At 35.7% G+C, this 13,591-nt stretch overlaps 2 protein-coding genes and 1 pseudogene across 4 annotated transcripts; 2 read left to right on the forward strand and 1 right to left on the reverse strand.

Annotated features, from left to right (window-relative positions):
- Nucleotides 1-666: 666 nt before the first annotated feature.
- LOC111409353 (pentatricopeptide repeat-containing protein At2g13600-like) lies at nt 667-6,561 on the forward strand. 3 transcript variants are annotated; one of them, XR_002705496.1, is made up of 3 exons: nt 667-1,102; nt 3,206-6,153; nt 6,460-6,545. XR_002705496.1 is itself a non-coding variant. In XM_023039411.1 (3 exons), exon 2 carries the CDS (start codon nt 3,348-3,350, stop codon nt 6,093-6,095), a length of 2,748 nt encoding a protein of 915 aa, XP_022895179.1. In that variant the 5' UTR covers nt 667-1,021; nt 3,206-3,347; the 3' UTR covers nt 6,096-6,122; nt 6,460-6,561. The 3 variants fall into 3 exon arrangements, 1 of the variants encoding a protein (XP_022895179.1); XR_002705495.1 differs by having other exon boundaries at nt 667-1,021; XM_023039411.1 differs by having other exon boundaries at nt 667-1,021; nt 3,206-6,122; nt 6,460-6,561.
- Nucleotides 6,562-6,595: 34 nt separating this feature from the next.
- On the reverse strand, nt 6,596-9,880 carry LOC111409354 (protein PLASTID MOVEMENT IMPAIRED 1). The gene is given in 4 exon segments (XM_023039412.1): nt 6,596-7,495; nt 7,498-8,012; nt 8,015-8,439; nt 8,441-9,880. Coding segments are annotated over 4 exon segments (2,139 nt in total). The 5' UTR covers nt 8,788-9,880; the 3' UTR covers nt 6,596-6,643.
- On the forward strand, nt 9,131-9,817 carry LOC111409355 (annotated as a pseudogene).
- Nucleotides 9,881-13,591: the final 3,711 nt, after the last annotated feature.

Here is a 13,591-nt window from a genome sequence, read left to right on the forward strand (position 1 = left end):
TATATATATATATAAATTTTTCATATAAAATTTTATAATTTAATAAAAAAAATAGATATTTTTCACAAAAAAAAACTAAAAAGAAAAGAAAAAGCTACAAGAATACAATTTAAATTTTTCATAGAAAATAGAGATAAATAATAAGAGAGAAAGAAAGATAAATGGAATATAATCAATATAAATAAATAAATTTTAATTCTATAAAAATATAATGAAAGAAAGATAATATATATATATATATATATATATATATATATATATATAAAAAAAAATTAATTTTAATTATGCGTGTCCATAGAAGGTTAAAGAAAAGAAAGATTGCAAAAAATTTTTTTTTTGTGAAAGTCTCCAAAAATCTCGTGATTAATGAAAGACAAATTTTAAAGATTTTATATGAGAACTTTCTACTTAAAAATTAGTACTCCAGAAACTTTTATAAAAGTTTTTGGAGGTCATTAAAATTTGAATACCTTAAAATTTATAGAAACTTCTAAAAAGTTTTAAATGAATACACCGTAATTTTTAAAGATTTTTTAAAAATCTATAAAAGTCTCAACTGAATACATTATTACTTTTAAAAAATTTCAATTGAATAACGCTAAACTTTTTAAATCTCAAAAAATCATTAAAAATCTCAGTTTTTCCTAAATTGACCTCACCCTCTCAAACCCCCCAGTGACCCAAATGCTAAAACCCACACAACCGTTTTCGACGGCTCACCCTGGAAAGAGCAACCAAAATTCTCAAAAGCATTTTTGGCGAGGTAAGCTTGTAAAGCTGAAATTTTCTACCTTGAAAAACTCGACTATCAGAAAATTTAGAATTCGCAATCCGATTATGGGAGGCTCCCAGAGCAGGTCAGCAATGCTGGCATGGAGGAGTTTTTGCAATATTTCTCAGAGCTGACTGGCAGAAGGTAACAATTTGGGAAGTGGAAGTATCTTGGGGGTTCTGAACGGAGAGCCTCTGGTTATGAAGCTGGCGAAATACGGTGTGCTTCCTGGAGCCACGACTGCCCTAGGTTACTCTCCTCCCGGTTATATTTCACCCAAGAAACCGTCTGATTTTAACTCCCACAATTCTTCTTCCTAGTAGATTCAAAGTGCATTTCCTTTCTTTATCTGTTTGCATTAATCAGTTCCATTGATTTCGCTTTGCTTTAAGTTAGAGTTGGAATTATGTTTTGAGGTTTGCCATTATTGATATTTATGTTGCTGTAACCGCTGTGCATCACTGCCTGTTTGTTTAATTTCTCTATGGTATTTAAGGAATGGAAGAGGGAAATAGCTGATAATAGAGAAATGACTGTTGATTTCTTGAAAAAATGTATAATTTTGAATTATTAATTTAACTGCTATTCGAGCCAAAAAAAGGCTTTTAAATCTTTTGCATGCAAAAATTGTTTGTTGGTAAATATGTGGTTGGGACTTGGGAGTTATGCGTTCTTCATTAACATGGATATTGAATTATGTGGGAAAAACAGTTATGTGGAGATGGAAGGGCTAAGAGAGGATGAGATATTTACAGGAATAGACAAACGTAAGATATGGCAATTTGACAAATGTTTCTGTTCAATTGAAATGATAATAGCTGAGTTAGACTGTGTGGGATTATGAGTGCAATTTGAAGGTGAAAAGATAACAACAAAGAATATGAATGTAGAGAAACTTGTGTTGAAAATGAATAGGCTGGGCAGAAATAAAATCCATATGGTGAATTCTTGTATTGTTGTTTGCGAATATTCAGATTCGGTAACATTTTTAATGTGTTTTATGGTGTCCTATAAATTGTGCTTAAGAATTGGGTGTTAAAGAATCTAACTCCCTCGTTCATCAGTTTTACATTCATTGAGCACCTCTTAAAGTTCAGTATTTGAGGAGAAAAGGATGGTTTGTGAACCAACTATATCAGTCTATTAGCTGTCTCTCCATTGTTGCTCTAGTTCTTATTAAAAGCCTCAAATATTGATTTATGAAGCTCAATTTAGAGGGGACAGAGTAATTAACTGATGGACATTACTTTCCTAATATGTTATGCCAAAATTTTGAGAGATTTCGATAGATGCAAACCATTTTAATCCAGTTCTTTTGCATACTCCTCTTTTGGTTCATGTTATTACTCACCTGGTGAAATACTATCTTAGTGCAATGTTTGGTGATGCTATGGGGAGGGATAGCCCCCCTGCCCGGATGTAGAAGAAAAGGCATTTGCGTGCTTTAACTTTTTAAGTTACTATGTGTAATCCTTGTAAATATATGGGGCATGTTTGGTGTGCAATGCTAGACAGAACTGGATAATATTGTAGATAAGATTTTAACTACTACTTCCTTAATACTTTCCCATCTGTCTAATCAGACACCATGTTTGATGTAATCCTTATGACTGTCTGTTGGTTTGATTTCTTTTTGGTAATTTAAAGGAGAGAAAAGCAAAATAGAGGATAAGAGAGAATCATATGGAAAAACGACTGCCGATTTATTTAACAAACATGTACGTCTCTGTTGTTAATTTAACTGCCATTCTAATAAACAAATTGAGTTTTTAAGTCCGTTGCATTTATTCGTAGGAGGTGCTGTTTGAACTTTATGTTCTTCATTGGCATGGATATTGACAAATGGGTCAAAAATATTTAAGTGGGGGTACCAGAAGGTAGAGAGATATTTACAGGGAGAGATGAATTTAAGAAATAAAATGTTTTTAGGTGTTCCTTTTCATTTCAAATTAGACAAGCTGTGCGTTGTGTGAGATTATGGGTGTAATGTGAATGTGAAAAGATATTGACAATGAATGAAAGAATAATTTGTTGGAAATGAATAGGTTGGACGAAAAGAAAATCCATAAGGTGAATTCTTGCGCTTGTTCTTTTGGTACAGTCAGTAGCTTTTATTATGTTGATTGCGGTAATTTTTTCACATTTATTATCACCCTTTAAAACTTCAGTATTCAAAGGGGAAATGAAGGTTTGAAGTGACCAACTATATTAGTCTAATACCTGTCTCTGTATTGTTCTTGGTCTTATTAAATGACTTAAATATTGTTTCATGAAGCTGAATTTAGAGGGGACCAAGTAACAAATTGATTAGCATGTTGTATGACCATAAATTCTATATTTGTTGTATTTGAGAAATAAAACGTGTTTCTTTGAATGACAATTAGGATAGGACGCATTCTAGCAAACTGACACGTGGCTTCATTCTTGATTCAGGGCTTTTGGCTGACTAAACGTGCATCTTTTCATTTCCCTGGATGAATATGGTATGTGATAATTGTTGCTGCTGTGTACCTGTTGAAAGCAATCAGGATTTTGCGTTTCCGTATTTCTTAAAGAAAATTGTTGCTTTCCTATTATGTCATGCCTATATTTTAATCCAGTCCTTATGCATACTGATGTCCTTTCGTTTCCCATCATGTCCTATGTCCGATATCCCATCATTCGCTTTATATCGACCCAGCAAAACTTCATATGTCAAAGCAATCCCCTTTCACAAAGTTCCTATGTGGATTTGTCCCAGAGGTACTATGAGGCCCTCAAAACTTCTGCTTCTCAAAAATCAATATTTGTTACTCAAAAAATCCATGCTCAGATCGTTGTCTCTGGTCTTTATTCTTCGACATTTCTTCAAAACCATCTGATCAACTCGTACTCGAGGATTGGAATAGTCAGTGATTCTGTGAAAGTTTTTTCAGAAACTGAATTTCGAAATGTATTTAGTTGGAATACAATGATTAATGGGCTGGCAGATTCTGGTTTGATGAAAGAAGCAGAAAAGCTGCTTGATGAAATGCCTGAGAAAGACTCTATTTCGTGGAACTCGATGATGTCAGGTTACTTTAATAATGGGAAGGTCAGAGATACGATAAAAGTGTTTGTCTCAATGATAAAGGATCGCCGTTGTATTCCGGATTTGTTTTCTTTTTCTTGTGCAATGAAGGCTTGTGCAAGTCTCGGGTATGTGAAGCTTGCTTTTCAGCTTCATGGTTTAGCTGCGAAGTTTGAATTTCGGAAAGGTAAATCAATCAGTTCATCCATAATTGATATGTATATAAAATCAGGTGAATTGGACTGTGCTGAGAGAGTGTTTTCTAGGATATCTGGTCCTAATTTATTTTGCTGGAATAGCATGATTCATGGGTATTCCAAATTTCATGGTATCCAAATGGCTCTTGATTTGTTTAATCAAATGCCTGAGCGCGATGTTGTTTCCTGGAATACCATGATTTCTGTCCTATCTCAACATGGGATTGGAAAGCAGACACTAAGTATGTTTGTTCAAATGTGCAATCAAGGTTTTGTACCAAACTCAATGACCTATGCTTCTGTTCTTAGTGCATGCACGAGCACCAGTGATTTGTCATGGGGTACTCACTTACATGCTCGAGTTCTTCGGATGGTGCCAAATCTTGATGTCTATATTGGCAGCGGTTTGATTGATATGTATGCAAAATGTGGATGGCTGGAATATGCAAAGCGGGTTTTTAGTGACTTAAAAGAGCCGAATGAGGTTTCATGGACTTCTTTAATTGGGGGAGTTGCTCAATTTGGTTGTGGAGAGGAAGCTCTGGAGATATTCAAAAAGATGAGGGATGTTCCGATGGCACCAGATGAATTTACTGTTGCTACTGTTATTGGAGTTTGTTCAAGTTTAAAAGATAAATCTCTTGGGGAACAGATCCATGCATATGTAATAAAGATAGGAGTGCAATCCTCTGTGCCCGTGGGAAATGCTCTTGTCACAATGTATGCAAAGTGTGGAAATGTTCCAAATGCAAACCGTGCTTTTGAGTTTATGCCAGTCAAGGATATTATATCTTGGACAGCTATAATTACTGCATTTTCCCAGGATGGAAATGTCAAAAAAGCAAGAGAACATTTTGATAAAATGCCTGAACGTAATGTTATAACTTGGAATTCAATGTTAGGCACATATATGCAAAATGGCTTCTGGGAAGAGGGTCTCAAACTTTATATTATCATGCTTAGAAGACGAGTTAAACCAGATTGGATTACTTATGCAACTTCACTCAGCGGCTGCTCTTATTTGGCAGTGATGAAACTTGGAAACCAAATCATGGCACAAGCTGAAAAAGATGGTTTTAGTTCAGATGGGACAGTTCTCAATAGTGTCGTCACTATGTATTCAAGGTGTGGACGAATTGAAGATGCACAAAAGGTTTTCGATTCTATAATTACGAAGGATATTGTTACTTGGAATGCTATGATGTCTGGTTATGCTCAGAGTGGTCAAGGTAGGAAAGTGATCGAGATTTTCGAAGAAATGTTAAAATTAGGATTCACGCCTGATCATATAAGCTACGTGTCCGTTCTATCAGGTTGCAGCTATTCTGGACTCGTACCTGAAGGTCATTATTATTTTAATTTGATGACCAAAGGTCATGGTATCTCTCCAACATGTGAGCACTATGTCTGTATGGTAGATCTTCTTGCACGAGCAGGTTTGCTGGAGCAGGCCATAAATTTGATCAAGGAAATGCAGCTGGAACCAAATGCTGCTGTTTGGGGAGCTCTGCTTGGTGGATGTCGCATCCACGGAAACACTGAATTAGCAGAAGTTGCAGTGTCAAATTTAATAAACATAGATGTGGCCGATTCTGGAAGCTATGTCCTTCTGGCCAACCTTTATTCTGACTCTGGAAAGTTAGAAGGTGTTTTGGATATGAGAAAAATAATGAGAGAGAAAGGAATAAGGAAAAATCCAGGCTGCAGCTGGATTGAGGTTGACAACAGGGTGCATGTGTTCACTGTAGATGACACCGGCCACCCTCAAATCAAGGATGTCTACAGAATGTTGGAGAAGATTATGGAAATGGTAGAGAATACAGGAAAATACATCTATGAAAAGTATTCTGAGAGGCCAAGGAGCTGCCACAGCGAGAAGCTTGCAATGGCTTTTGGGTTGATGACTTTGCCATCTTGGATGCCTATTTATATAATGAAGAACCTACGAATATGCCAGGATTGTCATTTGGTGATGAAGTTGATATCCTTTGTTACTTCAAGGGAACTTATCATAAGGGATGCAAATAGGTTCCATCACTTCAAGGATGGTTCTTGTTCTTGTGGGGATTACTGGTAGTCCAGTACATGAAGTTCTCTTCTTCAAGTTGAGTTAAATTTTATTAGCATTCTTCGAGGTTAAGACTTAATTCATAAGTTGTAAAATAAATATTTATTTATTTATTTATTATTATTATTTTTAATATTCATGAAAAATTGAACAATGCTTTGAAAAACCCATCTAATCTTATATATGAATGCATTTATTGTTTCCGATAATTGTTGTTGTTGGTAATGAGACAGAATGCTGATAAGGATTTATCTTTTCCTTTTTCCTCTGCTTTATTACCTGCAAGAATGAAATTACTTGGTTTGTTTTGTGGCAAAATAAAAATTTTGATATTCACTTCACTTGGTGAATTTGACATCTGGATTCCTTGTAGGTTTTAGCCACATGTCTGCCAATACATATGAGTAAATGCACCACAGGATGTTCGGCCCCTTTGGCTCAAGGCATTTACCCTTTTTACCTGCCTTCCCCTTTCCATCTGCTACCAGCCACAGCAATGCAGTTAGTATTTGCTTTTCAGTGTCCCATACATTTTTTTCTTCCTGGAGTTCTCACTCTTAAGCCCCTAACACGTAAACTTGATACTTCATATTTTGTCTCCTCATCGTAACTATCAGTCTTATCGTAAACTGCATTGCATGAATCAATGCTACGATAGGGCCACAAACAGCCTCGTACTGCCTCATTGCATTGCATAGTTGGACAACCACTGACAATGTTAAAGCTGGTGGGTCTGAAGCATCATCAGGACATTTTGTGCTGCTAACCCTTATCCGATCCTCAGTGGGAACTGCTGAAGCCAATGGGTGATTATATACTTTTACATTAACTCCAATGGTTTTCGCATCAATTGGAGATACATCAAATGGGGCATCTTCTTCAGCCTTACCAGTCTGAATTTTTAGAGCGTCTATTGCCATAACTTCAATCTTTTGCATTGAGAAAGCCAAAATGTCATCAATTGTCAGAGGGGCTTCACTCACATTCCATATTCTGGTTGAAATTCTTTCCTCTCTACCGCTGTTCATTGCAGTTACCATGGATTTTACAGCAGTAAAAGTGCGAGCAGCACTTTCTTTGTTCCTTCCATGGATAATTGCTGAAGCAATGCCTTCAAAACCTATCTTCTCTGATGTTTTACCAATGAGTTCATCCAATGGCATCAATGATAAGATCTGAGAACTAAGTTCTTCAAGGCCAATAGCTGCCATCTCCTGGAATAACTTAAATCTGTTCTTATATGATTGGAGAATGAATGGCTTGGACAACTGCATTGCGAGTTTTGGTTTGTCTTTCTGTGCAATTGCAGTATCCAGAGGATTCATAGCTGCCGATTGCCCTCCATTAAGTGTTTGGATTAGGCAGCCCAATCCATTCCCGAGATCTGGTAGGAAGATGTGGACTCGGTCTCTTCTTTATTTTCATTGCTTTCCACCTTTGGAGTAAGGATTTCAGGATCAATCTTGAACTTACTAGCTTCAACGCCCTCCAGCATTTGTAGAAATTCTCTAGTTATGATTTCTTCGTCTGCATCTGATATTTGGGATGCCGTTTCTTCATCTGTTTTGTCTGCTTTTTCCTCCCCCATCATGGATTCAAGAGCTTTTATCTGCTGAGCATTTGAATCAAGCTCTGTCAATCTTGTCAGGTGGAATTGATTGTGAACAATTTCCTTGACAACCTCGCTTGAGATGGATCTTTTATCAGAGTTTTCTGCTGTTTTTCCTTCATCTTCATCTTCATCTTCATCTTCATCTTGGATTTCAACTCCTTTATCCACCACTTCAAAGTCTGGGAGATCGAGGTTCTCCATTTTCGCCTTTTCTTCCTCGGTCTTCTACTACAGGAGCTGGGAAGTTGAAGGTGCTGGAGCCAGTTCACCAAGATTCAGATCAACAATTCCTTAAATATCTGATGTGACTCTTTCTGTGAAGGAGTCCAAGCTTCTGCTCGGCTAGTCGGTCTTGGACTTGGAACACTAAAGGATGATTTTGAGTGTCTTCGAGCAACAGAAGGTGAGTTATTCCTATTTTTACCCGACTTCTGGCTGTCAGACTGATTATAAAATCCAATACCTCCATCTTTCTCCATAATCTGGAACTCCAATTTCAGAACAAGTTCATCCCCCTTAGCCTTAGGTGAGAGATTGAAGGCTGTATCCCATTGTTGAATTCTTGCACCTTCAAAGCTCTTCTCAATGGATTCCTGAATTAAGTGACTTAAATCTGTAGAACTTCTTCCAAAATCAAGTTCTTCAGCATCAACTGCAATCATATATATATAGAAATGGATGTGGTTCGAACTTATGCGCTTTCCACTTTCTGGGGTGAAGTAAACACGGCACCTTATGAACAGTCTCTTCAAAACCAGCTTCTCTTTGAGAAACCCTTGATGGCATTGTCTGAACTGCTCCGTCCTTGCTTTCTTTCTCCCTAACACAAACAGATAAGCAAAGGCCATTCATAGAAGCTGGAAGATCATGAACTGTGACAACTTCTACTGAGAACAAATAACTAAGCTTCTGCATACCAATATGGAAGAGTACTCTAATTGGCTTCCATTTCCATATTCCTTTCTTCTCTGATGTAGCTGATTCATCAACCAACTTCTTTGTCTCTATCTTAGTTGAAACCGTACTTCGCTCTCTCTGCTCTTCTTCCTCATCAAGCTTTGGCAGAGAACGCGGAGGGGACAGGGACATGTGCCTCGATCTTGGTTTTCGGTTTAGCCTCTCAAATTTTTCCGTTTCAATTTCATCGGTGGAGGAGATAGGCGGGATCACACTTCTTGGAAATACAAGAGAGGTAGTTCCTCGGACAATAGCTGAAATGTGCGACTGGTAGAGGGACTCACTAAGTGCCTCAAGTTCTTGCGATAGCTGAGTATTCGAATTTCTTCTCCGCTGATTATCTGCCACCAGAATATCATTCTCATGCAAGAGCCATACCAATTCACCAGCAGGTTCAAGATCCTGTAATTAATTTAATTTTATCTCTGTATGATCCTTGTTTTTTACCTCCTTTTTTACTGGGTTTCTGCTAAGATTCAAGAACTGCACGTGTATGAGATTAGCGAGAGAGATTGTGGTAGCCCTGCATATCTTTGATAGTCAAAAAACTGTCAATACCCTCGCTGTCATTGAGGCTCTTGGCAGCGCACTCACTAGTAAGTGCATCAAGGGCATTCTTTGAGAAAACGAATACATCAACAAGATCGAAAATCTCACCCATTCCCATGCTCTCTAGGCCTACTGCATGATCCCATAAAGTGGAGTGTCAATGTGCGGCCCTATAGTGGCTGTCCAGTGAATTTTGTTGTCTGCATGGCAATTCTTAACCCCTTGTGACAGGATCATGGGTCTTGATTTGCCTTCTAGGTGCATTTGACACACGGGTATTATACTTCTGATGGGAAGAAATTCAGTGCCACATCGAATTACTTCGAGCTTGCCTTATAAGGTGGAATTCAAGGACGGGGTACATTGATTACGATAGGTTGGTGGGGGAAGGCCATGGATTCTGGCCTAAATTGCACATCTGTGGAGGAAGTGCTTATACCAGAGACTTGGACTACAAAAGGTTCATGGAGATTGCGGACAAATGCGGTGCGCTTTTGCTCTGCGACATAGTTCACATGTGTGGGCTTGTTGCTACTCAAGTATTCAAGATTTTTGATGGATTTGATTTGTTTGCTTTTTATTGTTACTGACCTGCAAATTATTATTAAATTGTCTTTGAAATTTTAGATCAGAATCTGTGCATTTGGATCTTAAGATATATAAATGTTATGTTAGCCTTTTCATGGTTGAGAGTGCAGATGACAGTAACTTTCTTTTCAAAACCAAGTTCTTATCATATTGAATTGGTCAATTATATTTATTGTTTGATATGTATGATGGAACATAGATTGCAGGTTTCTTAATCAGGATTTATGGTTTTAATGCTTCATAGTGATCTGGTTTTGCATTTCCAAGCTGCTGAAATAAATATTGACATGTACGAAAATTTATAGTTGTTTTGTTATGTTTTGAAAGATTATTATGTTTATGAAATTATGGCCTTTCCAAATTTCTCAAGACATCAAGCAACAATTGTATTCTGGCTAACTTATTTTCTCTAATGTTTTTTCTACGTTTTGTTGTTCTACTTTTCATCATTGATATTGATGTTGGAATTTGCTCGTATACTCTGGTAGCTTTTTTTGTTGTTTTCCTAATACATTTGATTCTTGATTTCAATCCTTAATTCTCTGGAATATTTGTGCATCGAGTTGAATTTGTTATGAGTTTTATCATATTGTTTCTTGATTCTGACCACTGTAGACACATTGTTAATTGAGGGTCTCATTTTGCATTTTTTAATTTCTTGTTCGATTCCATGAGATGATTTATGCCCGTTACATTCAATTAAGTGTTCTTCCTTTTCTCGTTCTTTTGTGATGGGAGTGTTGCTTTCACATTATTCATTTATAATTATGATTGTAATATTGTTCACTGCAATTACAACGTTTCCAACCCTCATCCCATTTCGGAGTGCAAGAAAAGTGAAAAGTGCAAACTAAGTCTCCAACCTTAGTTGCAGTCTCTGGTCTTTATCGGTTCATTCTGTCTGAGTGAGTTTATAGAGCACCAACAGGCTATTAGGTTCATTCCCTAACTTTAGACGGCCCAAGCCTAAAAGGAAAAATGGAAGCACAATCTTCATCATTCAACTTCAGAAGGTACTCTCACTCTCTTTTTTAAGCTATATTTTTCATGTAATATGATTATTTCGTGTAATCTTTGTGATTATTTCGTGTAATCTTCCCACTTAATGGTACTAAACTAAAGTTACTAGCAAAATTTAATTGCCATCTGTTGAGGTGGGCTAAATCATATTTAACCTTAAATAAAAAGGGCAATGAAGGGTCATTGTAGATGCAGTAGTAACCAAATCCCATTTTACGATACAAATATGGTGTCATCTTGGTCAAAACGTGTTGTCCACTTCAACAAAGCCCATCTTTCTCTTTCTTCCCAATTTTTTTTCCCTACTATATAAAAAAAATTCAATGAATAGTTTACTAGACATGCAATAGTGATTAAATTCCCTTCCAAAATGATGCCTTTTTTATTTGCTTTCCTATTGTTGCTTTTCTCTTCTCAGACACGCAACCTTCTTCTTTGGTCTTTGTGCTCTCCATTTTTCAAAATTTCATCAGACACAAGCAACATTTCTCTTATTTCTTCAGCCTTTTCCAACTCTTTCTTTCCAGAATTTCTGTCTCTTGTTCGAAATTCTTTAGAAGAACCCAAAAAAATTGTGGAATATTGAGATTTATACATGTAGAATTAGAATCCTCAAACCTTCATTTTCCTCTTTTTATATATGTTTAGTCCATTTCCTTCAAGCCTTATTGGTTTTGTGTTCGACATTTTTCTCTCTGTCCGTGTTCCAAGTTTTCTAAAACCTTCCCCAAAAAAGTGGAAAAATTACCCAGAAATTGGTGATTGGCGACGTGAAGTATGTCGGTTTGATATTTGCTTAGATTTAGGGTAATTTTCCTTTTGGAAACATTTCATTTTATCTATTTATTCTTGATGATTTTAGGTTGAAATCTTGTATATGTATCAACTAACTTTTTTTTAGTGTATAGGGTTCCATTCTATTCTTAAGTTGGTGGAATCGAAGCCAGTAGCGGCGCCACCCCTTGAAATAAATTTGTTTTCTTAGTTGATTCTTGATGGTTTTGGCTACAAATCTTCCTTCTTCATTTTTTAATTGACTCTTCTTTTTGTTTTTAAGATCTATTTTGCCTAAAATGTTTCCATTTTTTGGGTTGAAGATTTGTTTCTTTTGGATTTTTAGGTTTTTTTAGTTGATTGTTTATAATGAGTTGATTGTAAATTTGTAATAGGTTGTTGGTTATTGATTTTTGTTTGTTTAGGGTATCAATGCTTAAAACATGTTTATCAGGCAACATAATACACGAAGGTGACTACCAAATTGTTATAGGCACACTTCTGGTAACGAAAATCTGTAAAAAATTTAATGAACTGGAACCCATAAAAAACTATGCACTGGAAAAAAACTTTTACAAAAGAATTCCTGTCTTAATAAATCTAGTAAGTATAACCAATCATGTCACATACTTGCTGAACAGCTATATGAGGAAGATTTCTACTCAGTGGTATCTATCTCCAAGTTAATGAGGTAGGATCAGATAAAGTCCATGTAAATCAAAGTGCCAATGTTCATTTTGTAACGATCAACACTTCTTCTGCATTTATTTGTGGACATTTTCAACATCATGGTATTTATACATAAGTCTTTGATTATCAATTCGAAGTTCAATTTTTTTATTGATTCATTGTTTACTTCTGTATTTCCTCTCTTCTGTTGCCTTTTAATTTAAATGTTTGTTCCTCTGTTTATGTTTGTTGCGTGGCTGCTTATTTCTAACTTTTTCCTTTAGTTGGGGAATATACATTGTTATAATTATATTCTTGATTTTCTGTTCTATATCTTGTTTTGACTTCTGGTTCCTACATTTATTTTGCTTCGAACCATTTCAAGAATTATGATATTTGTGTAAATTTTTTGAGTTACCTTAGCATAGTGTTCTAAAGTTACCAGCAATTCTAAAACCTCTGATGGGATTAATCAACCAATAGAAGTTTGAAAAATCGTCTCTATAGTTAATGGTTTTTATTTTTGGACTTCAGCCATTTCCATTTTGCTCACAAGCTTGTAATTATACTTATGGACTCTACAATTTTTTTACTTCGGGATAGCCCTGGTTTTGAAAGGTAATTACATTTGTGTTTTTGGCAAGAACTCTGACTTCTCGTTGTCTTCTGTGATTGCACAAGCCAAGAGATTTTTTCCTACATTTTAGTCTCAATGCAAAAAATGAAATGTTGCACACACTTTCATTTTTAGTAGGCATTATGAAGATGGAATTCTTTGTGGCTCACCCAATTTCTGCAAGTAGGTTTGGCTCATTCCATATTGTGTGTTCTTATTTTGCTTAATTTTCTAATATTTAAATGTATAATTTTTCATCTTTGGTACTTTATTTTATTCTTTTTTTCATGTCACTTATGTTGGGGAATTGGATTTTAATGAGATCACTGTTTCTCTTTGATTTCAATGTTGTTTGGTATTTACAATAGATTTAATTGTTTGTTTTTTCAATGGGTTCATGTATTGTTGAAGGAGATGTGCACTAAATTATTTAAGCAATTCTCATTGTCTCGCAGGTAACTATTCTTTTTCTTCACTATTTTTGGGTATAATTACTTTATTTCTTTGTGATAATACAAGAAGGAAGTTGTGTGTTTAGTGGAGGTCCAATTCATTTAATTTGTGAGAAGTTTTTGTAATTTTTTTAGTTATGATTTATATTACTTGACAAAAATACACTGAGCTTTAATGATGGTTTAGTTTTGTTTCTTTATGATTTTTATTTTTTCTTTATTTAGGGTTTGATCATCAGATACTTAAGGGTTTCCTTTCTTTTTTTTT

This window comes from Olea europaea, chromosome 14 (assembly GCF_002742605.1).
Source record: "Olea europaea var. sylvestris chromosome 14, O_europaea_v1, whole genome shotgun sequence".
NCBI lineage: Eukaryota > Viridiplantae > Streptophyta > Magnoliopsida > Lamiales > Oleaceae > Olea > Olea europaea.

What these genes read in the sequence shown, in the direction of transcription:
- LOC111409353 (XM_023039411.1), top strand. Translation starts at nt 3,348, where the DNA reads ATGTCATGCCTATATTTTAATCCAGTCCTTATGCATACTGATGTCCTT.